The 26,311-nt window shown below is 39.6% G+C and overlaps 1 protein-coding gene across 1 annotated transcript in view; it reads left to right on the top strand.

Moving 5' to 3' along the window:
- LOC106877472 (translesion synthesis protein REV1) overlaps positions 1-24,193 on the top strand; it is a 25,829-nt gene extending 1,636 nt beyond the window's left edge. The window contains 13 exon segments of the mRNA XM_089343029.1: positions 664-700; positions 702-819; positions 2,693-2,812; positions 5,721-5,941; positions 8,118-8,262; positions 12,449-12,579; positions 14,622-14,866; positions 15,077-15,203; positions 16,242-16,547; positions 17,352-17,702; positions 18,275-18,470; positions 22,098-22,200; positions 23,268-24,193. Of these exon segments, the coding sequence (XP_089199155.1) occupies positions 664-700; positions 702-819; positions 2,693-2,812; positions 5,721-5,941; positions 8,118-8,262; positions 12,449-12,579; positions 14,622-14,866; positions 15,077-15,203; positions 16,242-16,547; positions 17,352-17,702; positions 18,275-18,470; positions 22,098-22,200; positions 23,268-23,397 (2,230 nt within the window). The 3' untranslated portion in view covers positions 23,398-24,193.
- The last annotated feature ends 2,118 nt before the right edge of the window (positions 24,194-26,311 follow it).

Genomic DNA, 26,311 nt, shown 5'->3' with positions numbered 1-26,311 from the left:
CGTAGAGAATCTGCTTCAACGAATTCCGTCTTACTCATGCAAACATGGAAAAGTGGACATTAATACAATGATGATAGCTTGCTTCCCAACCGTGTGGTCATGGGTTCAGTCCCACTGCTTGGCATTCTGGCCAGGTGTCTTTTATTATAGCCAGAGGGTGACCTTGTGCTTCAATGTTGGCTTCGGCTTGGATTCTATGGTCAGATGCCCTTCCCAACACCAACTACTTCACAGTGTGTATTGGGTGCTCTTCATCATAGCACCAGCACTAGAGAGGTCACCAAGTACACATACGAAAAGACCAACAACAATAGCAACAACAACAACTGAATGACATAAAATATTGGAAGATGTGAAAATATGATAAAGATGACAGGAACAGGTATCTTGCTTGAGAGGTAAATACATGGCTTCCCTGGCTGGAAAGAGAGAGAGAGAGAGAGACATGGTGGTGGTGTGCCCTCAAAACACACGGTAAATATGAGAGAGAGAGAGAATAGGGGGCAGAAAAACAGGGTAGATAAATGTGCTAGAGTGTGACAAAAGAGTGTGGATGCAGTGAATATTAATTTGGGTGAAGGAAATAGGTGTGGGTTGTAGAGGGAGGAGATGATGAAGAACAGCCATGAGGCTATGTATGTATCTTTGATATATTTCTTGCAGCTATACACACGATATTGAAGCGATCAGCTGTGATGAAAATGTTTGTTGACTGTAGTGGAATATTACAGGAAACTGGTGTGGCTCTGAAGGACTTTGTTTCTGTTCTCAGACAAGAAATCTTTGATAAAACTGGATGTACAGCATCAGCTGGCCTCGGTAAGTCGTTGTTGTTGCACTAATTAATGTTGCTTTCGTTAGAAGTAATTAATGTTGTTATTGATTATTATGATAAAATATATTCGGTATGTTCTGTAAAGTGGTTGGTGACAGGAAGAGCATCCAGTCATAGCAGCCAAGCTGAAGGTAGGAAGTATAAGGAAGGTTTAGCCTCCTGACCCATCTAGGTGGGTTGTAACAATGAGTAAGAACTTGCTTTAGCACTGCTACGATTAGCCCAACCCATGCCAGCATGGGAAAACGGATGGATGATATGATGATTATAATAGTGGCCATGGTGGTGGTAGTAGTGGTGATGGTGATGGTTCATGATGACCATTAGTGATGGTGGTGGTGGTGAGGATAGTGGTAGTGAAGACAATGACTATGGTGGTGGGGTGGTGGTGGCAGTGGTGGAATTGACAATGTTGATGATTGTGATAGTGATGGCAATGGTAACTGGTGGTGTTCGAAGTGCTGCTACCGCTAATGATGATGATGCTGCTGCTATTGTTGTAATTGATGTTGTTATTGCTACTGTTATCAGTATTGGAATTGTTGTTTAACCCTAGGTCAGCCTGGGTCCAGCAGATCTACGATCTCAAGGATCTTCTAGCTGTGACTATCTCAAGTTGATATTCAGACATGTCTATCTAAGACTTCATTTATCTAACGTGCACTCCCAGGTATGACCACAACAGACTTCTTTGAGAAGAGAGAAAGTCAGATAAAAAAAAAAGAAGAGTTAACCCCAGTACATGACTGGTACTTTATCAACCCCCGGAAACAAAGGTGATCTTGGCAGAATGATTATCACTAGGCAGTATATCTGATGCTCTAACAATTCTACTAATTAGCTGCTTAATTATTGAAATCAGTTAATATGTGTTGAATATAGGCACAGGTGTGGCTATGTGGTAAGTAGTTTGCTTTCCAACTGCTTGGTTCCAGGTTCAGTCCCACTGCTTGTCACCTTGGGCAAGTGTCATCTACAATAGCTTCGGGCAGACTAAAGCCTTGTGGATGGATTTGGTAGACTCTGTGTGTGATTGTTTGAGTTGGTGTTGCTTTGCCTTGGCATTGCATAAAAGTTGTAAATGGGTGTAACCACATAACAAGGATATCCATCATTTCCAAACATCTGTGAAAACATGTCTGGCCAAGGGGAAATATTACCTTGCTTGGAAACAGGTGAGGGTTGGTGACAGGAAGGGCATCCAGCTGTAGAAAATCAGCCTCATTTAAACCCTATATAACCCATGCAAGCATGGAAAAAAAATGGGCATCAAAATAATGGAAATGATGATGTAGTAGTAGTAGTAGTAGTAGTAGTAGTAGTAGTAGTAGTAGTATATTTGACACATTTTTGGGAATTTAGAAATAATACATTTCTAAATCTCTCAGAGAGATTTATGCAGTAGTGATACGATGAAGTAGTTGTATGCTGTCAACTTAATGTGACAGTCCCCTGAAGGGAATAATACTACTGTTGGTTAGACCTAGGAAGCTGCACCGCTTCCTGTCGGCCTTGACACATTTCTTGTGTCCTTATGTTTACAAGGGGGAGACAAGCACCTCCACCCAGCTAAGCCTGCATCTCAGAAACAAGTCTCTGGATGCAGGCTTACCTGGGTGGAGGTGCTTGCTCCCCCTTGTAAACATAAGGACACAAGAAATGTGTCAAGGCCGACAGGAAGCGGTGCAGCTTCCTAGGTCTAACCAACAGTAGTATTATTCCCTTCAGGGGACTGTCACATTAAGTTGACAGCATACAACTACATTTTTGGGAAGTTAGAATATTGACAAGAATTAAAATTGTAGACCTTTCTAATCGATGCTCTTCACATTGATTAACCTTTGCTTCTTATTTCAGGTCCTAATATTTTGGTAGCACGATTGGCAACAATTTGTGCCAAACCAAATGGGCAGTTTCTTGTGGAAAAACATGAAGTGGAGGCTTTTATGCAGAAACAACTTGTTAAAAATTTACCAGGTAAACATTTACAGCAGTGTAATCTATCTTTCTTTCGGTTGTATGGTTAAGAAGCTTGCTTTGCAACTGTCTGTATTTAGGTTCAGTCCTACTGCATGGTAGCTTGGTCTTCTACCATTGCTCTGGGCTATCCAATACCTTATAAGTGAATTTGGTTGACGGAAACTGTGTGGAAGCCCATTGTGTTTGTGTTCCATCCCCAGCACTTGATAACTGGTGTTGGTTGTTTATATCCCTGTGACTTAGCAGTTTGGCAAAATAAACTGACAAAAATAAGTCCCAGATTTTTAAAAGAAAAATAAGTACTGGGGTTGATCTGTTCGATGAAATCTTTCATGGGTGTGCCCCAGCTTGGCCACAGTGAAACAAGTAAAAGATAGAAGATAATAGAATTGTTTACAAAGAATTGCTCTCAAAATACTTTCATGTGTCCAAGATGACTGACCTTGTGCCAGAGTTTAAAATAGTTATCTGGGCAGAAAACTGGTAGAATTATTGATGCATCAGAGAAAATGTTTAACAATCATTTCTTTTGGTTCTTTACATTCAGAGTTCAATTCCTGCAGAGGCCAGCTGTGCCTTTTGGCCTTTCTGGGGTTGATATAATCAACTAACCCTCTCCTCTGAAAATTGTTGGTGTTGTGCTGAAATTAGAAACCACATTATGATTATTGTTATTGTTGTTGTTATTATTATTATTATTATTATTATTATTATTATTATTATTATTATTATTGTTATTATTATTCAGTAGTTTTATTTTTATAACGTGCTTTCACTTCACTACCGAGCGCCGCTCTGTGCGCCTTGGGTATGTGCTGTGGTTTGCTGTGATGCTCTTATGGTTACTGTATTGAAAGTGTTTTGCGTAGGATGTATGCAGTGCCCAGTAGTGCAATTTTCTGTATGTTATATATATTTGTAAGTCCTGGTGTTTTTGTTATGTATTGGTCTGAATACTTTTTTATTATACCTAAGGCACCTACTATGATAGGAATTGTTTCTGTTTTTAAATTCCACATTCGAGTTACTTCTATTTCCAGGTCTTTGTATTTTGAAAGTTTCTCCATTTCTTTTAGGGAAGCGTTGTCATCTGCTGGTATTGATACATCAATTAGAAAGCATTTTTTTCCCTCATGATCTTTGACAACTATATCTGGCCTATTGGCCGTAATTTCTCTATCTGTGTGTATTGGCATATCCCAGAGTATGGTTGCTTTCTCGTTTTCAGTGACCTTTTCTGGCGTGTGTTTATACCATCTTTTTTCTGTTGTTATTCCATAGTATTGGCATAGCTTCCAGTGTATATAGGTTCTAGCTCTGTTGTGTCTGTGAATATATTCCTTCTTAGCCAGGACTGGGCAGCCAGAGATAATATGATTTATTGTTTCTTGTCCATCTCCACATATTCTACAGTTACTTGTTATGTTTCTTTTCATTATATGTTTTTGGTAATTTCTGGTGGGGAGGCTTTGGTCTTGTGCAGCAATTAAAAATCCTTTAGTCTCTGCTTTGAGTCCTGAGCTTCTCAACCATTGCTGGGATTTTTCTCTGTCTATTTCTTTTGCATTTAGTTTAGCCCAGTATTTACCATGTAGGGGCTTTTCTTGCCATCGTTTTATCATGGTCCGTTGCTGTTCTAGTTTTAGTTTGGATTTCATTTGTTTTATAGCTTTTGTTGTTTCTTCTTCTTCGTATTTGTTAGGTAGTATGATTTCTTGTTTGTATTTGTCAGCTTCCTTAAATACTGAAAACAGCTTTTTGTTTTGTTCGTGTTTTGTGGCTATTTGTATTAGTTTTCCTTGCTTCTGGAGTAGGTATTTTTTGCAGTCCTATAGTGGTTATTTTATAATAGTTTTCCAGCTGTATAAGACCCCTACCACCTTCTGCGCGTTGTATATATAGCCTTTCTATGTCAGATTTTGGGTGGTGCATCCTAGATCCTGTCATTATTTTTCTTGTTTTCCTGTCTACTTTAGATAGTTCGTTTAGTGTCCAGTTAAGGATATTGTAGCTGTAACTTATAACTGGGATGGCTAAAGTGTTAATACCTATTATCTTGTTTTTAGCATTGAGCTCTGTTTTTAGTCTTGATCTAACTCGTCTATAGTACTCTTTCTTTATTTTTTCTTTCGTTTGTGTGTGTTGTATCCTATCGAGTTCATTGACTCCTAAATATTTGTATGTCTGGCTTTGGTCTAATTCTCTTATTTCATTGGCTTTATCTAGTGTGTTGTTGCTACTCTTAACTAGTTTTCCTCTTTTCAGGGTTGCTTTGGCATATTTTTCTAATCCAAATTTCATATCTATTTCTTTGGTAAATCCATGTACTGTCTGTAAGTAGTGTTTCCAGCTGTTTTTCATTTTTAGCGTATAATTTTAGGTCATCCATATATAAAAGGTGGCTGATTGTTTTGCCGTAACATTTGTATCCGCATCCAGTTTTATTTAGCAAGTCAGTTTTGTCTGCCACTACATTCTGAGATCAAATTTCCTCTGCGGTCGACTTTGCCTTTCATCCTTTCATGATTGATTAAGTAAGTACCAGTTTCGCACTGGGGTCGATATAATCGATTTAATCCCTTCCCCCAAGCTGCCCTTGTGGCAAAAATTTGAAATCATTATTATCATTATTATTATTATGTTTATTATATAATGAAGGCAGTGAGCTGATAGAATCGTTAGCATGCTGGGCAAAATGCTTAGCGGCATTTTATAAGTGTCTATGTTCTGAGTCAAATTCTGATGAGGTTGATTTTGCCTTTCATCCTTTCGGGGTCAATAAATGGAGTACCAGTGAAACACTGGGATTGATATAATCGATTAACACCCTACCCCCAAATTTCAGGCCTTGTACCTATAGTAGAAATTATTATTATTATTATTATTTAAATTTTGTAACCTTCAGGTGTTGGTAGGTCTATGATGTACAAATTACAGCACCTAAGTGTGGAGACATGCCAGGACTTGCAGAAGATTCCATTGGTCAAGCTACAGCAGAGTTTTGGTCAAAAGACAGGTCAAATGTTATATAACAGCTGTCGAGGAATCGATAACCGCAGACTGGAGTTAGAATATAACAGGAAGTCAGTGTCAGCAGAGATAAATTATGGCATACGCTTCACTAAGGTGAGTGTGTTCTTATTTGTTCTGTGTCCATTTTCTTTATGCTAGCATGGGTTAGATGGATATAATGTATCTTACGAGGAGTAAGTCCACATCTTTCTCCCTCTCTCTCTCTCTCTTTATCTCTGGGTCTGTGACTCTTTCTCTTCCTCTCTTTCGAAACTCATTTCTTTTACAGCTGGATGCCCTTCTTGTCACCAACCCTCACTTGTTTCCAAGCAAGGTACTATTTCCCCATGGCCAAACATCTTTTCACCAAAGACTGGAAATGAACACCCTCTCTTGTACGATGATGATGATGCTCATTCATTACCATCACATGACATCTAGACAGGCATACACATTCCCACACCCACCTACATGCACACTCACAACATACATACACTCACATGCATACAAATATTCATATTTACATATGTGTGTGTGCGAAGTCACGTGACCTAGGGGTTATGGTGTTGCACTCATGATTGCTAGATTATGTGTTCAATTCCCAGACTGGGCAGCACATTGTGTTCTTGAGCAAAACACTTCATTGCTCCAGCCCCCCCTCCTTTTGATCAGGGAAAATATTGACTTGTTCACCTGGCTAATAGGGTGGCATCATTCGAAGACTAAAATGGTGCAAAGCACATTGTGACTAGCGATGTGTAACAACATCTGATAGTCTGGCTGGTCACATTATCACATGATGTGTGTGTGTATATATAATATATATATTTACACACACACACACATACAGGGTGGCCCCAAAATAGGTTGTTCAACTATCTCTTTTGCATTCATATATTAACGTTCTGAGTTCAAATTCTGCCACGGTCGTCTTTGCCTTTAATCTTTTCAGGATCGATGAAATAAGTACTAATTGAACACTGGGGTTGATGTAATCGACTATCCCCCTCCCCCAAATTTCAGGCCTTGTGCCTATAGTAGAAAGGATTATTATTAATTTTATTCTGGTTTTACAAATGTCACTGACATTGAGCTTGTCTTTCATCTTTAAATGGTAGATAAAATAAGTACCAGTTGAGCACTGGGGTTGATGTAATCCACTTACCCCCTCCTCCGAAATTACTGGCCTTGTGCTAAAATTTGAAACCATTATTATTATTATTATTGAGTGAGAGAGCAGTGCATGCCATCAAAGTGACACTGGGGTACAAATATACGATGCCCAATATACCCATCATGACTACCCGTCTGATAAGGGTACACCAGGTACATGCATCACAACCATATGTGTGCGATGTGGAGATCTCATATCAAGATAAACAGCGTATGACCTCGCAGGTGGGGCTGTTAGAATTTTCTTTAGGTCGAGTAGCCCATCCCACTCAAAAGGTCTCTGAATAAGGTTTATTTAAGGATGTTGAGCAAAACAGCCATGTTTCCAAAGGTGAATTATTCAAACTCCAAAGAATTCCTCTCAACACATGGCTATGATGCTCCCCCACTACTTCTGCTCGTGATCAGAGATGCACATGTCGTCAGCCACCAAGGGACATGCTCAACTGGTTAAGGTTAAACAACTGACAAGCAAATCTGTGGTATTGAGCAGAATATTTGCTGTAGTCCATCTTTTATACCAAGACAAAACAATGGATATGATAACACTTCCAATCAATTAAGAGAGTCATTATTATTATTAAGACAGTGAGCTGACAGAATCATTAGCATGCTGGACAAAATGCTTAGCAGCATTTCTGTTGTCTTTATATCCTGAGTTCAAATTCCGCCAAGGCTGACCTTGCTTTTCATCCTTTTGAGGTCGATAAAACAAGTGGGAGTTGAACACTGAGATGGATGGAATCATCTCATCCCCTCGCCCAAAATAGCTGCCCTTGTGGCAAAATTTGAAACCATTATTATTATTATTATTATTATCATTATTAAGGTTGTGAGCTGGAAGAATCGTTAGAAGACCAATGAAAATGCTCAGCAGTATTGCCCCTGTCTTTACAGTCTGAGTTCAAATGCCACCGAGGTTGACTTTGCCTTTCATCCTTTCGGGGCTGATAAAATAAATACCTGTTGAGTGCTGGAGTTGATACAATTGACTTGACCCCCAATTATCACAAATTTGCTGGCCTTTACCCAAGTTTGAAACTATTATTATTATCAACATCATCATCATCATCATTATTATTATTATTATTATTGTTGTTGTTGTTGTTATTATTAGGAAAGTGATATGGAGGAATTCCTGTTAAATCTGTCTGGAGAAGTGGAGAGAAGATTGAAGAATGTGAATAAACGGGGCAAATCTATAACATTGAAGTTGATGGTACGACGGGAAGATGCACCGTTGGAGACGGCCAAATATATGGGTGAGTGGACGGTCATCATTGATTTGTATTGAGAATAACGGTGGTGGCAGCGGCGGCGGTGATATCCTCATCATTGTTGTTGATGTTGTCATCATCGTTGTTGTTACCACCACCACCACTATCATCAACGCCACTGCCGCCATCATTGTCATCATCATCATCATCACCACCATCACCATCATCTCCATCATTGTCGTCATCTACATCACTACCACCACCACCACCATTGTTGTCATTATCATCATCATCATGATCATCATCTCCTTCATTATCATCACCATCATCACTGCCGTTACCACCACCACCATCATCACCACATCCATCAGTTATCAATCTTGTCCCTGTCATAATGATTAATTACCAGTTATCTTATTATCATCGTTGTCTTCATCATCATCATCATCATCATCATCAGTTATCCTTGTCATTATTGGTCTCACTATTAGATATATCAGTTTTCCTTATCAAACATTGTCGTCGTCATCATAATCATATTATTATAATTCACAATAACAATAATAATAATAATAATAATAATAATAATAATAATGCTGCTGCTGAGATGAACTTCTTCTTTTATACCAGGGGTTCCCAACCAATGGTTCCCAACCAGTGGTTCCCGACCCCCTGAGGGGGCACGAAGCCTTAGCAGGTGGGTTGCATAACCTTGCTAGAAGTAGCTTAGGATAATATTAATTTCAGCTCATCAATTACATTTTTTATGCTCTGCTGATAGTAGGGGGTCGCCTGGGTTTCAAGTTTTTGGGTAAGGGGTCGCAAGTGCAAAAACGCTGGGAACCACTGTTTTATACTTTCTGGATTGATAAAATACTTACCAGTCAAGTACTGGGGTCAATGTAACCAACTAAACCCTTCCTCCTAAAATTGCTGGCTTTGTGCCAAAGTTTGAAACCACCATTGTTGTTGTTGTTGATGCTGCTGTTGTTGTTAAGGTGGTGAGCTAACAGAATCGTTAGGATGCTGGATGAAATGATTAGTGTTATTTCACCTGTTGCTATTGGTTCTGAGTTCAAATTTCACTGAGGTCGACTTTATCTTTCATCCTTTTGGAGTTGGTTAAATAAGTACCAGTTACGCACTGGGGATCGATGTAATCAACTTAATACCCTCCCCAAGCTGTCCTTGTGGCAAAAATTTGAAATCACCATCATCTATATATCTGTAAAACTTGTGTATGTGTTTGCTTTTTATGTGTTTCCACATTTTTCATCCAATTTTGATGAAATTTTTTTTATTAAATGGCAAATTTACTCAGGCAGGTCACTGTTGCATTACCGATGCCTAGAGATACCCCTTCTAGGAGAAAAATCGATGCAATTGAAGGGAACTCCCCCCCCCCCCCTACACTTTTTGCAAAAAAAGAAGCAAAAGTTGCACATGAGAAAAGTTTTTATAGGAACGTCTCATTTTTATGATCTGGGTGTCAAAAGGACTGCCATGTTGCGACATTTCAAACAAATATTTTGGTACTGCCTTGGGGCCTCTGATTCCCAAGAAAATTGCGGGAAACTTTGAAAAAAAATGATTTCTTTGCAAAGTTACACGGTAGAAAACTTTTTACTGGAAAGTCCAATTTCTTTGGTTTTTATGGTTAAACAACCACCACGTAATGGTGGTTCTATCAAGTATCTGTTCTATGTCCCTGTGTAATGTAAAACTGAAAAACTCGATTTTATACACTTTTTTCCCCGCTTTAAATCTTCAAGAACTTCTCACTGCTTTGGTGGATTGCGTTCAAACTTTACACATTATTTGCTCATCCTAAGGATAATGTTAGGAGACTCCAATATGCACAGAATTCATCTGCATTTGACCAACAATTGCGACAAACAATTTGCCCTTAAATCCTGCATTTTTGACCAAATTCGTCCAAATCTCGCATGAACAGTACAGATGACTCAACAATAGTTCAAAACTATTTTTGGTTAATATTCTTTATTCAACTTGTGACAGATCTACGAAATACTGTGAAACATCATCTTTTTGCATTTTTTCAGAGTTACACCCAAAAAAGCTGTTTCAAGGAACGCCTGGTTCTTTTGTTTTGCTTTTCTTTGCAAAAGAACCGCTATGTTGCGTCACTTTGGGAAAGTATTTGTTCTTTGTCCCTGTGCATCCGGGTTCTACAGAAAACTGCAAAACATGGACACTCCTCCCCCTCCAACAGCTTCACCTTTCTGCAGAGGGCTAGGTCTAGGTCAACCTTCCACTCACTCCTTCGCATGCGAAAATGACTAATGGCACTTAGTCCCCCCTCCCGTTTACACCCCCCCCCCCCCATAATTAGACAATATCCTTTCAACACCAATCTAACAGGATAAAATGCCTGTGATGGCAAGACATTGTCCGATCTGTAACCATTTCCCTCCACCACCATTACCCAAACTTCAAGCACCTCCTCCAGCGTTTGGTTGTTCAACCAATAAATGCCTCTTGGGAAAAAAATCACTTTTTCCTCAATGTCAATGTTTGCAACTTAACGCAAAAAATATTCAAAGAGATGTACAACGTAAAAAATGGTAGAACCTATTAAAACCATTGCTGAGCATTTAATACCCGAGCAACGCCGGGTACTCCTGCTAGTTATTATTATTATTATTATTATTATCATGATTAAGGCAGCGAGCTGGCAGAATCTTTAGCATAATGGACAAAATGCTTAGTGGTATTTCACTCATTGCTACGTTCTGAGTTCAAATCCCACCATGGTCGACTTTGCCTTTCATCCTTTCAGGGTCAAGGAAATAAGTACCAGTTACGCACTGGGGTTAATGTAATTGACTAGACCCCTTCCCCAAAAATTTCGGATCCTGTGCCTACAGTAGAAAGCATTATTATTATTATTATTATTATTATTGTTAAAGCGTTGAACCAGCAGAATTCTTAGTGCATCGGATAAAATGCTGACCAACATTTCTTCCAACTCATTGTTCTGAGTTCAAAACCTGCTAAGACCAACATTGCCTCTCGTCTTCCTGGGGTCAATAACATAAATACAAGTTGAGTATAGGGGTTGATGTAATCGACTTGCATGCTCCCATCAAAATGCTGGCCTTGTGCATAAATTTGAAACGATTATTATTGTTGTTATTGTAAGCCAGTGAAGAAAGTGTGTATGTGGTCATTGGCCTGCTAGAAATATCAGCCAGATCTTTTTCAAATCATGCTTCACCATCTTTAAACAAAAATCAACACATTAGATGATGTAGTCCTTGATGCACCATGTCTCAATAAGAGACAGGATGATCATTGTAGGAACACTTCTGATCTTAGTTCTGCTGGATCAGAACAGCAGCGGGGAAGGACACTTGATGGTGTTGTCTTTGATACAATATGTCATCATTATCATCATTATCATCATCATCATCATCATCATCATCGTTTAACATCCACTTTCCATGCTAGCATGGGTTGGACGATTTGACTGAGGACTGGCAAACCAGATGGCTGCACCAGGCTCCAATCTGATCTGGCAAGGTTTCTACAGCTGGATGCCCTTCCTAATGCCAACCACTCAGAGAGTGTAGTGGGTGCTTTTACGTGTCACCGGCATGAGGGCCAGTCATGCAATACTGGCAACGACCAAGTTGGAACATCTTTGATCATTTGTCTGTTGGATCACAATAATAACAACAACATTTATCAGAATGAGAGGCTGCAAAGACCTGTTAGACTCACAGTACAGGCCACCTAGCTGTAAACAGGTACCATTTTAAAGAAGTAGAATATAACTCTAGTTTGTGGCCCCAACTAGATGATCTGCTCAATCTGTCCAGTATCATCATCATCATCATCAACATTATCGTCATCCTTTAATGTTCATTTTCCATGCTGTCATGGGTTGGACGGCTTGACCAGAGCTGGGAAGCAGAAGAGCTGCACCAGATTCCAGTTTAATTTGGTGTGGTTTCTCTTCTCTCCATTTTCCAACCTTGCTGCTGACACTACAATAAAAGCACCCATCCTACACTCTGTAAAGTGGTTGGCATTAGGAAGGGCACCCAGCCATGGAAACCATGTGAAAGCTGAGACACTGGGGCAGATGTGGTCCTCTGATTCATTGGATCCTGTTGACCTCTCCAACCCATGCCAGCAAAGGCTGGAGTATAAGATGATGATGATGATGATAATTCTGTAATTCTCTTTCTCTCTTCCTATATTTCAGGCCATGGTTTATGTAACAACATCAGTAGGGCTGTGAGTGTTGCCATAGCTACAGACAATGCTGCCAGAATAGCCAGGGAGTGTATGACGTTGTTTAAAGCCCTTCATCTACCTGTGAACTCCCTACGAGGGGTAAGTCCACATCTCTCTCCCTCTCTCTCTTTCTCTCTCTCCATCTGTCCATGATGCTTTCTCTCTCTTTCTCTGTGTCCATGACTCTTTCTCTCACTCTCTCTCCATCTGACCATGATGCTTTCTCTCTCTCTCTCTCTCTCTCTCTCTCTCTCTCCCTCCTATCCTTGATTCTTTCTCTCTCTTTCTCAAACTACATTTCCTTTCTATTGTCTGTATTCTCTTTGATAATGTGTCATTAAGTATTCAGGGTTGTTTGGATATTTCACATCCATTTTCAAAGCATGTCTGATACAGTATTGGTACACACAACCTTTGACCTATATGTGAGCCAAGGATTATCATCATCATCACCACCACCACCACCACCACCATCATCATCATCATCGTTATTTTCACATCCACTTATCCATTCTTGCATGGGTTGGACAGAGTTTTTTGAAGCAGATTATCTGTGGCTGAATGCACTTCTTGTCACACACACACACATGCACACACACACACACACACACACGCACACACACACACATGGGTGTATACGTTGAAAGTTCAACCAACCCTCCAACTCACATTTGCAAAACATTGGGAAGTCTGAACTAAAAATGTCTTTTTTGCTTTGTTGGTGACTGGCTTGAATTCTCTCAAGAAGATCTTAAATAAAACTCAAACAAAAATCATACATACACTCATTATCATCATCATCATCGTTTAACATCACATTTTCCATGCTGGTATGGGTTGGACGGTTGAATAGGAACTGACAAGCCAAGGGACTATACCAGGCTGCAATGTCTGCTTTGACATTGTTTCTACAGCCGGATACCCTTCCTAATGCCAGCCACTTCACAGATTGTACTAGATGCTTTTTTCATGGCACCAGCACTGGTGAGGTTACCAAGTACTCGCAGGACAAGACCTCTCAACTGAGTGGGGCATAGTCTTGAGGGATGTGAAAGTTTGAAGATGTGAATAGACAACTGCTCCTTATGGAAACATGAAATCAAGATACAAGGTGAATATGAGAAAGAGAAATAAGACAAAAGAACGTATGACAGGCTTCTTTCAGTTTCCATCTACCAGATCCACTCACAAGGCTTTGGTTGGCTTGGGGCTACAGTAGAAAACACTTGCCCAAAGTGGTTCATCATGGGACTGAACCCAAAACCACGTGGCTGAAAAATAAACCTCTTAACCATGGTGTCTTGCCTGTGTCTTTGAAAAAAGTTTTGCATTTAAATTGTGGGGTGACTTGTACATAAATATCTATACAATATATAATATTGATATATGTGGCATTAAATTTAGTTATGGCTGTAAGCTAGCAGAATTGTTAGCACGCCAGGCAGAATGCTTAGCAGTATTTCATCCATCTTTGCATTCAGAGTTCAAATTCTGCCAAGGTTGATTTTAACCTTTCATCCTTTTGGTGGTCGCTAAAATAAGTACCAGTTGAGCTCTGGCCGATGTAATTGACTTACCTACTCCCCACCACCACCGAATTGCTGACCTTGTGTCAAAATCAATATCAAATTTAGTTAAATGAGCAGAGAAAGTGTAGGGTTATGAGGTCCATTAAATTTTGTTTCACTGAGGACTGTTCATCCCCTCTTGTGTTGGTGCCACAAGAAAATGCATGCCCCTCGTACACAGTGTAAAGTGGTTGGTATTAGGAAAGAACATATCCAGCCATAGAGACCAAGTCCATGCTTGAGCACCTAGTCTTTGGGAGTTGCAGTAAGCTGTCAATGGGAGGTGACTTGGACAGTGAAGACTCATCCAACCCTTGCCAGCATGGAAAAACGATTGTAAAAATGATGATGATGATGGTGGTGTTGACATGGCGGTGATGATGATGATGACGATGATGATGATGATGGTGGGCTGGTAATGATGATAGGAAAATGATGGTGACGACTGTGATGATGTTGTTGATGGTGGTGGTGATGGTGATGATATATTTGTTATTTCTAAGTTGTGAAATAATTTTTTTGCTTTGTTTTGTTGTTGGTTTTTTTTCAACTTCCAGTATACTTGTCACCTAGGTTGGCATTACCATCCAACGTCTTGAAGACATGGCACCAGCTAGACACCACACTGGTGACTCTACAAAGACCTCAAGTATTCTCCAGTTCACCAAAGCGATGCCAACCCCAGATCAGAAAGAGCAGCAGCAGACGCAGAATGGAAATGAGACGCCATCCGAAGTTGATGACAATGACTTCACAATCATGAGACCAGTTCCTGTCAAACAGTTTGGAACTCTTAACTTCAAAGAAGAATTGCTGAGGTTAGTAGTCGTAGTAGTGCTAGTAGCAGTAGTTGTAGTAGTAGTAGTAGTAGTGGCAGTAGCTGCAGCAGCAGCCTAGCAACACCAGCAGTAATGATAATAGTAGCAGTGGCAGCAGTAGAAGTGTTGTTGTTGTTGTTGTTGGTGGTGGTGGTGGTGGTGGTGGTGGTCACACACACACACATCTGATATTTTCTATTTTTCTTTTAGGCAATATCACAGCAGCCAGTTACCTCCCTTGCCCAGGTTGCCCAGCCAGTTGAGTCCCACCAGAATGAACCAGATGAAACCAGCTGTGACAGGTGAACCAGAAGATTTCCTTCCATCACCTTCCCAGGTATCTACCAACAACTTATTTCTTTGGTTAAATGTCTCAGTATCTGAGATAATGACCTGTTAATAAAACTATATTTTCTTTCCTTTTTTTTTATATCCTTTAACAATATCATTATTGTGAACGTTTGGAATATTTATGTCGCTATATATCATATTTACATTGTGTGCTGTACTTTTATGGACTCTCCTGTCATATACGATAAATGAGGGTTCTGCAATGTTTTTCTCAACAATCTGCACATGTCATTGGTTTATAGTGATCAAATGTTTGTGTTGTACAGTAGTTCACTCGCTCCATCAAATCAGCGTTGCTTGTACAGGTACATGGTGTGCCATGTGTCAGATGTCAGTGATCGCAGAGCAACGTGAAATGAAGTGTTCTGCTCAAGAACACAACATGTTGCCCAGTCATGGAATTGAAACCATGATCTTGCGATTATGATCATAACATTCTAACCTCTAGGTCACGTGCCCTCACTGAGTATATTTACAATACACACACATAGGGGCAGGCATGGCTGTGTAGTTAAGAATCTTGATTTGCAGCCATATGGTTTGAGGTTCAGTCCTACTGTGTGGCACCTTGGGCAAGGGTATTCTGCTATAACCCTGGGTCAACCAATGCCTTCTGAGTGAATTTTGATCAATAGAAACTGTGTGGAAGTCTGTCATATATTTATGTGTGTTTGTGCTTGTGTGTAACCTTCCACTGCTTCACAACTGGTATTGGTTTGTTTATGTCCCTGTAATGTAGCAGTTTGACAAAAGAGACCGATAAAATAAGTACCAAACTTAAAAATAAGTATGGCTAAACCCTTTAAGGCAGTGCTCCAGCATGGCTGCAATTCAATGACTGCAAAAAGTAAAAGGCAAAAGTTGTATATATATATATATATATATATATATATATATATATATTGACGATATTGGCCCTTTTCTTTCCATCTTTTTCTTGCCTGTAAAACAATCGTATCAATAGATCAAAGCAAGTATGTCACTTATAAGCGTTAAACCAAGATTCTACTGTTATTTAATCTAGGTTGACGAGAATGTTCTGAAAGAACTTCCTGATGACATCCGCAATCAAATTAAAACTGCTCTCGAGGAAAAGAAGGCCAAAAGGAAAACATCTGCTGCTTGTGGTAGTAGTAGTGGTGGTGGTGGTGGTGGTGGTACAAGTAACACCATTGCATTAACCCATGATGAACAGCCAGGCTGTTCGTATTGGGCTGAAACCTCAATTTCAGACGAGAACGGACAAGGGGCCGATAGCATAGAGGAACCAGTAAAGGAAAACCAGAATTTATCCCAAATTGAAAGAGAATTGTTACCTAATTTATCTCAGGTATGAAAAATATGATTTGCTACATAAGGGGAACATTTATTTGGAAGTGGATGGGCGTGGGGGTGTTGGGGAAAGGGTTTTTTTTTGCATGTGCTTTTAATCAATATTGGTATTGGTATCAATGGTGGATGGAGTGAGAGAGTTGGTAGATATCTTTGCAAAAATACCTTGTGGTGGTTGGACCTTTTACAAGCTGATCTTGGTTCATATATTAGGGGTTGACTTCCTTCTTTATTCATTCGCCTCCTTAATTCCGCCGAGGTTGACTTTGCCTTTCATGCTTTTGGGGGTCGATAAATTAAGTACCAGTTGCGTACTGGGGTTCAATGTAATCGACTGGCCCCCTTCCCCCCAAAAAATTTCAAACCATGTGCCTAGAGTAGAAAAGATTCATTCACCTCCTTGTCAGTGTCGTCATCATCACCGTCACTGCCACCATTATCATTCTTCTTCTTTTTCTTCCTCTTTTTCACCATCTTCTTTTCCTCCTCCTCCTCCTCCTCATCATCATCATCATCACCATCATCATCATCACCACCACCATCATTATTTAACCCCTGGTCATCTTTAATCCAGCAGAATTAGCTTGATGCAAAAGGCATTTCAGCCACAACCATCCTGTCTTTCTTCCATCTCACTAATGCAATTCACCCAAAGACCACCCCCACATAATCTGTATCCTTCTTTTCTTCAATGTGAGAGTGTGATTTGAGTGGAGAGATCAATTGTTGTTTCTAGAGAATCCATTGTGACTACATTGTCAAACCGTTAATCCACCAATTAATTCTGTGTTATTGGTTCCAGCTTGATGAGAGTTGCTTTAATGCGTTGCCAGAGGATATACAAGAAGAAATGAAGATGGCCATAACTGACCGACAGAACAGGAAAAACAACATGGAAGGCGATGACCAGCTGGAGCCACCGTTATTATTGTCACCGTCCAAAGGGGGCTACAGTGAAGTTCATTTGAAGCCTCTGGCTTTAATGTCACCCACGAAAAAGTCAATGAAACCCACTAAGAAGAGGTCCCCATCCAAGAAGGGATCACCTTCAAAAAAGAGGTCCCCTGCCAAGAGGAGCCCTAATTTCAAAGTTCCTCAGGGACGACCTAAGAAAAATCAAAAATCTTTGAATAATTTATCGAATATCAGAAAAGTGAGTAAATTTTAGTTTTATAATGAATCAATCAAATAGATTTATTGTTTCCTCACTCCTTCCCTCTCCCCTTTATTCCTTTACCCCCTTTATTCTCTCCCTACTTATTCCCTACTCCATTCTCCCTACACTATTCCTCCACCCTGCCAATTCTGTTACTCTACTCCTTAATGTCACTCCATTCTTCCACTCCGTTTCCTCACTCCATTCCTCCATGTCATTTTTCCATACCATCCTTCCATCCACCCTCCATTCCTTCACTCCGTTCCACTTTTCTTTCCTCCACTGCACTCCCTACTCATTCCCCCATGGCATTTCCCTACTCCATTCCTCCACTCCTCCATTTCATTTCTTGGCTCCCCCATTTCATTCTCTCACTCTTCCTCCACCCACACTCCATTCCTCCACCCCACCTCATTCCTCCACCCCCACTCCATTCCTCCACCCCATTCCTCCATTCCATTCCCCCACTCCACTGAACCCCCCTCCACTATATAAATCCATATATCAATGCGACCAGCTGTAATTGTTTCATTATTATACACACTGTTGTTGTTGTTGTTATATTCCAGAACTTGTTCCTGTATGGTGACCATCTCCACCTACAGCCAAAGATGGAAGTGAGGGAAGAGGAAGGGGCGAAGACAGAGAAGGAACTGAAAGAAGGAAAAGAGAGGGAGAAACAGTGCCAGGCTGCGAGTCTGTGTGGTGCTGTGACGATAGAACAAGTACGCAGCTTACTGAGTGAGTGGTTGCAACCATCGCGGGGTAAGTTGATCATCATCACCACCACCATCACCAACGCCAACACCACAACCACCACAATGATCTCCTCCAAAAGAAAATACCTCCAAGAAGCATTAGCATTGCCAGAACCACTATCACAGCCACTACCCTAACCACCACCTCCACCACAACCTCCCATCACCACCACCATTACCACTTCCTCCTCTCCCCTATGACATCATCACCATGACCTTCACGGCCTTCATGTCCACTACTATCACCACCACTCCACAATGTCAGTGTTTTGTTGGCTTTTATTTAGTTGAGGGTGCGTGTGGGACAGAATTTTACTATTCTACTATTGTGTGTATGTATATATGTGTGTGTGTGTGTGTGAACGTACATGGCTTATTGGTTTGGGGTATTCAGCTCATGATTGCAAGGTTGTGAGTTCGATTTCCAGCAGCGCATTGTGTCATTGACCAAGGCACTTTATTTCACGTTGCAACACTCAGCTGGTAAAAGCGAGTTGTACCAGTAATTCAAAAGGGCCAGCCTTGTCACATTCTGTGTCACACTGAATCTCTCTGAGAACTATGTTAAGTCAATGCATGTCTAGGGAGTTCTTAGCCACTTGCACATTAATTTCATGAGCACGTTAATTCCCATTGATTGGATCAACTGGCACCCTTGTCATTGTAACTGATGGAGTGCTATATATTTAATAATGAAATGATTGTATACAGTGCTCAGGTGCATTACAACTTGTCAAAAGTGCACATAAAGCATCTGCAGTATTGTACAAATGTCTGGAAAGTGAACAGTGTATGAGTCAGATACATGCTTGCGTGTGTATGGAGGGGAGAAAATCAGGTGTAGTGTTGGCGAATCTCAGGAAGCATGGAAGTTTTGAAGGATGCAGTGCTCCGACAACTAACAACTGATGCTGGCAGATTGTTCCATTCTTCAGCAACTCTTAGCGTGAAAAAGTGTTTCCTAAAGGCATGGAAGCTGTGCTGTTTTCTGACTTTGTAAACATGTCCACAGGTGTATGTGTGTTTGTACATATAATTATATATGCATACTTATCTCAAGATGTAACAGCTTTCTGTTGAAACTCCTGAGTAAAAGACCAAGGGACCATCTTAAACAAACTATATGTGTGTGTGTGTGTGTGTATAAATATATATAAGGCGGCGAGCTGGCAGAAACATTAGCACACCGGGCGAAATGCTTAGCGGTATTTCATCTGCTGTTACGTTCTGAGTTCAAATTCCGCCGAGGTCGACTTTGCCTTTCATCCTTTCGGGGTCAATAAAATTAAGTACCAGTTGCGTTCTGGGTCGATCTAATTGACTGGCACCCTTCCCCAAAGTTTCAGGCCTTGTGCCTAGAGTAGAAAAGTATATAAATATAAATATAAAAATATATATATATATATATATATATATATATATATATATATAGGTGCAGGAGTGGCTGTGTGGTAAGAAGCTTGTTTTCTGACCAAAGTGTTGTGAGTGGATTTGATAGACAGAAACTGAAACAAGCCCGCCGTGTATATATATATGTATATATATATATATATATGTTATATTTACTTCTAATATAAGGATAAAAAATTTTTTAATTTTTTGAATAAAATTTTATCCTTATATTAGAAGTAAATATATATATATATATATATATTTAAGGATAAAATTTTATTGAAAAAAATTAAAAATTTTTTTCAAAAAAAATTTTATCAGTTGCCAGCATATTAAAATGTTTTTTTAGGTGAAAATTATAAACAATTATAAATAAGGGCAAAAGAAGAAAAAATTCTATGCCAATATGCTGAAAAAATAGACTTTATATCGTCTAATCACATACAATATTTTTCACTAATAAATACACAGCGTATTGAAACGAGGAAAGCAAGCTAACAGAAATTTTGGATTAACCCAGAAATTGGTTTGATTCGGGGATAACGGAATTAAAAAAAATTTCTGTTAGCTTGCTTTCCCCATTTCAACACGCTCTGTATTTATAATGAAAAATATTGTATGTGAGCTGAGGTGGTGAGGCAAGACCTTCGAACATTGGGCCTCACCGAGGCGATGACTTCTGACCGAGATCTTTGGAAATATGCTGTGTTTGAGAAGACCTGGCAAGCCAAGTGAGACCAAAATCTAAGGCCTCTGCCAGGGATGTAGCCAGCCCACTTATGCGTACCTTTCCTTCATTGGACACTAAACTCCGCTTGCGAAGACCTGTTGAGGCAAGTGAAATCGAAACCAAACTAAATTCGACGACTGGCACCCATGCCAACGCCGTCTCCTTCATTGGATATGAAACTCAGCTTGCGAAGACTTATTGGGGCAAGCGAAAGCGAAATTGGGATGGCACCTGTGCCCATGACATGTGTAAGAATTTTCGAGCGAGATCGTTGCCAGTGCCCCTGGACTGGCTCTTGTGTGGATGGCACATAAAATACACCATTTTGAGCGTGGCCGTTGCCAGTACCACCTGACTGGCCTTCATGCGGGTGACACGTAAAAGCACCCACTACACTCTCTGAGTGGTTGGCGTTTAGGAAGGGCATCCAGCCATAGAAACTCTGCCAAATCAGATTGGAGCCTGGTGTAGCCATCTGGTTTCACCAGTCTTCAGTCAAATCGTCCAACCCATGCTAGCATGGAAAGCGGACGTTAAACGATGATGATGATGATGATGTGGTTAGACAATAGAAAGTCTATTTTTACAGCATAGGAATTTTTTTCTTTTGCCCTTATTTATAATTATATATACATATATATATATGTATATGTATGTATGTATTTGTGTTTCTGTGTTTGTCCTCCCACCATTGCTTAACAACTGATGTTGGTGTGTTTACATCCCCATATCTTAGCAGTTCGGCAAAGACCAATAAAATAAGTACTAGGCTTCCAGAAAATAAGTCTTGGGGACAATTTGTTCAACTAAAGGTGGTGCTCCAGCATGGCCACAGTCAAATGACTGAAACAAGTAAAAGACTAAAAGAATATATACATATATTTGTGTGTGTATGTATGTATATCATTTGTATTGATTGGGACTTTAAGTTTCACCTCACAGTTGAATGTTTAATAAGCCATTGGGCAAAATTTCAAAGTCCCAGTCAACACAAATTTTACTGTAATCTTGACTTTCCTCTCACTATTGTATCCTCCCTTCCCCTTACCTTCAGTAAATGTTCTGTTGTTTTCTGAAGCTTGTTTTAAAATGATTCTGGCCAATGCATCCTGGTTCTTTTACGAACATGGTCGATGCCAGTGCTGCTTGACTGGCTCTTGTGCCAGTAGCATGCAAAAAGCGCCATTCAAGCATGGTCGATGCCAGTGCTGCCTGACTGGCTCCTATGCTGGTGGCACGTAAAAAGTGGTCGGCATTAGGGAGGACATCCAGCTGTAGAAACCTTGCCAGAGGCAGCCTCCTGACTTGCCACTCCTCAGTGAAAACCATCCAACCCATGCGAGTGTGGAAAGCAGACATTAAACGATAATGATGATGATAATGAACCTCAGTTCAACATTTATATATATATATATATATATATACATATATATATATATATATATATATATATGTGTGTGTGTGTGCGTGTGTATATATATATTATAAATATGTTTGTTTTACTTACTCCAGTGCCCTGCCCTGATGATGAGCAGTTTGTGATAAAGTACCTGAAAGATCTCATTTACAGTAAAAATCTGGAACAACTTGACTTGGTGTTGAAGTTCCTCTACAGGTGAGTATGTGTGTGTATGTATGTATATGTGTGTGTGTGTATAGTTAATTAGTCTAGTGGTACCACTATATCTAGTGGTACCAATATACCAATATGCTTCATAGTATTAGTAAGCTTTAGCTAATAGCAAAGAGGTGTGAATTGTCTGATATTCCCCATTCTAGGCCCTTAACTGAACTAGAAGGGCAGTACGGAGCATAATATTAATCAATAAGTAAATGACAAACAAACAGGAGTCGAGTAATTGCCTTCATTAGCTTATAGCTATTTCTCTTGTAATGAACTGTGCATCCAGACTTTAGTGCCAGTACACCATTTCATAGTTTCCTCACAACCATATACACAAACACACACCCACACATGCATGAATATATCTGTGTGTGTGTACAAAGATATCTGATGAAATGGTCTGGTTATGTGATTATATAAAATGATACAGTAGTGAGCAAATAAATAGCCTTTCTAAGGTAGCATTCACAACATAATCTGAACAATATCTCTGTTCACATTCATTTATCATCATTATCATATGTATAGGCGCAGGAGTGGTAAATAGCTTGCTTACCAACCACATGGTCCCAGGTTCAGTTCCACTGCGTGGCACCTTGGGCAAGTGTTTTCTACAATAGCCTCGGGCCGACCAAAGCCTTTGGTAGATGGAAACTGGAAGAAACCTGTCGTATATGTATATATATATGTATATATATATATATGTATATGTGTGTACATGTTTGTCCCCCCAACATCGCTTGAAGACCAATGCTCATGTGTTTACGTCCCCGTAACTTAGTTGTTTGACAAAAGAGAACGGTAGAATAGGTACTAGGCTTACAAAGAATAAGCTCTGGGGTTGATTTACTCGACTATAAAGGCAGTGCTCCAGCATGGCCACAGTCAAATGACTGAAACAAGTAAAAGAGTATATATTTATATATATGAAACACATGTGTTTGTTTGTATGCAGTGTGTGTATGTCTCGGTGTTTGTATGTAAGTGTATATATACATATAAATATCCATGTGTAAAATATATATTTAAGTATATGAATTCTTGGTTTTTTGTTGTAGAAAAATGGGGAAACTTTCTACTGAAGATTGGTGGAAAAGTCTGAAGAGAGTTGTTGATGATGTCCAGAGTGTCATGATAGCAGAATATAACACTCCCCTACAGCTTAGTTTCTCTATCCCTGTCACATGACCATCACTTAACCATAACCTATCTTGAGGCCTCGTCATCATTTGACCTTACTCATGTCATCACCTGACCATCACTTCACTATCATGTGACTATTTGGTAACTGTCAGTTGACCATCACTTTACCATCATGTGACCATTAGCTGAGTGTAAGGTAACTCATCACCTAACTATTGAGTGACCATCACTTTACCATCATCTGATCATCTTGTGACCATCACTTTGCCATCAGGTGGCCATCATTTTTCTATAGGCTGACCATCTTGTGACCATCACTTTGCCTTCAGGACTCTATCACTTTACCATTGTGTGACCATAAGATGACCATAAGGTAACAATCATGTGAAATTCTGGAGACCATCATTTAATCATGTGATTATAAATTGACCACGAGGTGATCATCACTTCATCACTGAGTAACTGTTGGCTGACCATCATGTGACCATCACTTTGCCATTAGGAAGCCATCACTTCATCATTGTGTAAACCATAATGTGACCATCACTTCATCACTGAGTGGCCATTGGCTGACCATCATGTAACCGTTGTATAACCATATGAAATTCTAGTGACCATCACTTCACCATCCAGTAACTTTAAGCTGGTCGTCACCTGACCATAAGCCCATCACTATACCATCACCTCACCATTCAGTGGCTATTGCTTGACCATCACCTGACTATCATGCAAGTATCTGGTAACCAGTAGCTGACCATCAGTTCATCCAATAACCATTACCTGACCATCATGCAACCATCCTCAAGTGACCAATATAGTAAAAGTGTTTTGAGACGAGAAACATCTTTTTCTTTTTGTCTTTTGTATATTTTTTAAAATTTGATTTTATATTTAATTGTTTTTTCCCTCTCTATTTTGAAGATAATTTTAATGAAGCAAGATTCGTTAACCTTAATTGATTATCTTAAGACAAATATCAAACCTAATGAGCTCTCGTTGCCTTTCACAATGGCTGCCACCACCAAACAAGTACAATAACACCACCACTACAGCCAACAACAACAACAACAACAACAATAATATTACCATCAAAACTCAACCACTAACAACATTACCATCACCTCCACTGCCAACAGTGCCAACAACAATAGCACCATTATCACCACCACCACCAACAACAACAAAAATCACCACTACCACCACCACCATTAGCAACAACAACAGTACTACCATTACCCCCACTTGTCCACGAGAATCATTTCCTCATCTCCGTCTCACCATTTCCGGAAGACCAACAGAAGCCATGGACACAGATTTTCCTTCAGAAGAAAACCATTTAAGGAAAATAGGGAGTTACTCTGTTACTAGTTTGTAAGTGGAGTTGAACCAGTTTCTGGTACTCCAGTATGGGCAATACTCCTTATTACTCCCAGTTTCATATTTTAATTAATGAAAAAACAAGCAATCATTATCATTTAACATCCACTTTTTCCAAGCTTGCATGGGTCAGACCGAATTTGTTGAGGCAGATTTTCTACAGCTGGATGTCCTTCCGGTTTCAGAGCAAAGAAATATTTCCCCATGGCCAGTCATGTTTTCGATGGAAGACTGGAAATGAATAGCGCTGTTTGGACGATGGTGGTGCTCATTTACAAGCATTGTGTGATGTCTAAACAAGGGTACACACACACACACATTTATGTATATATATATATATATATATGTATATTTATGTATATATGTAAATTTATATGTATATTTATGTTTATATGTAGATTTATATATATATATGTATATTTATGTACATATGTGTTTATATATATATATGTATATATATATATATATATATATATATATATATATATAAATATATATATATACATATATTTATGTATATATGTGTATATCTATTTATCTATCTATCTATATATATATATATGTATGTGTGTATGTGTTTTTATATATATATATGTATATGTATATGACGGTGCCACGTAAAAGCACCTAGCACATTCTATAAAGTGGTTGACATTAGGAGGGGCATCCGGCCATGGAAATTATGCCAAATCAGACTGGGGTCTGGTGCAGCTCCCCAGCTCGCCAACTCTGGTTAAACTGTCCAACCCATGCCAGCATGAACAATAGACGTTAAATGATGATACATATATATATATGTATGAATGATGGATTTCTTTCAGTTTTCATCATCCAAATCCATTGGCAAGGTTTCGGGTGACTTGGGGCTATAGTAGAAGACACTTGCCAAAGGTGGCATGCAGTGGTACTGAACTCAAGACCACATGGTTGGGAAGCAAGCTTCTCATCACAGTCATGGAAACATGGGCACATTCTGCACTCTGTGATGGGGTTTTCAGCATAGCTGGCTACAATCTGTTCCGCAAAGACTGCATTAATCGTCGTGGTGGGGGTGTGATGGTCTACGGTCGTTCAAACCTATCGGCAATTCTTTGTGATGATTTGAACCAATCTCAACAGGAAGTATTCTTCTGCAATATACACATGACCATTTCAACACTTCTACTTGGAGTTGTTTACTGCCCCCCCCACCACCACAAAATTATCATCAAGACACACGACTTTTTGATATCCTCAGAGTTGCTGCCAGGAAAACAGTCACTATGTGACTGGTACTTTTATTTCATTGCTACCAAAAGGATGGAAGGCAGAGTTGACCTCAGCAGGATTTGAATTGAAAACATAAAGAGATAGGAGAAATACTATTAATCCTTTTGTCGAATGCTCTAACAATTCTGTCAATCCATCACCCTCAAGAATAATAATGGTTTTAAATTTTGGCACAAGGCCAGCAACTTCAGAGGAGGCAGGTAAATTGATTACATCGACCCCAGTACTCAACTGGTACTTAATTTATCAACCCCGAAAGGATGAAAGGCAAAGTCAACCTCGGCGGAATTTGAACTCAGAACGTAGCGACAGA

The sequence above is a fragment of the Octopus bimaculoides genome, chromosome 26 (genome assembly GCF_046866305.1).
Source record: "Octopus bimaculoides isolate indiv1 chromosome 26, ASM4686630v1, whole genome shotgun sequence".
Lineage (NCBI taxonomy): Eukaryota > Metazoa > Mollusca > Cephalopoda > Octopoda > Octopodidae > Octopus > Octopus bimaculoides.
This window is presented reverse-complemented; position numbering and strand designations above follow the sequence as displayed.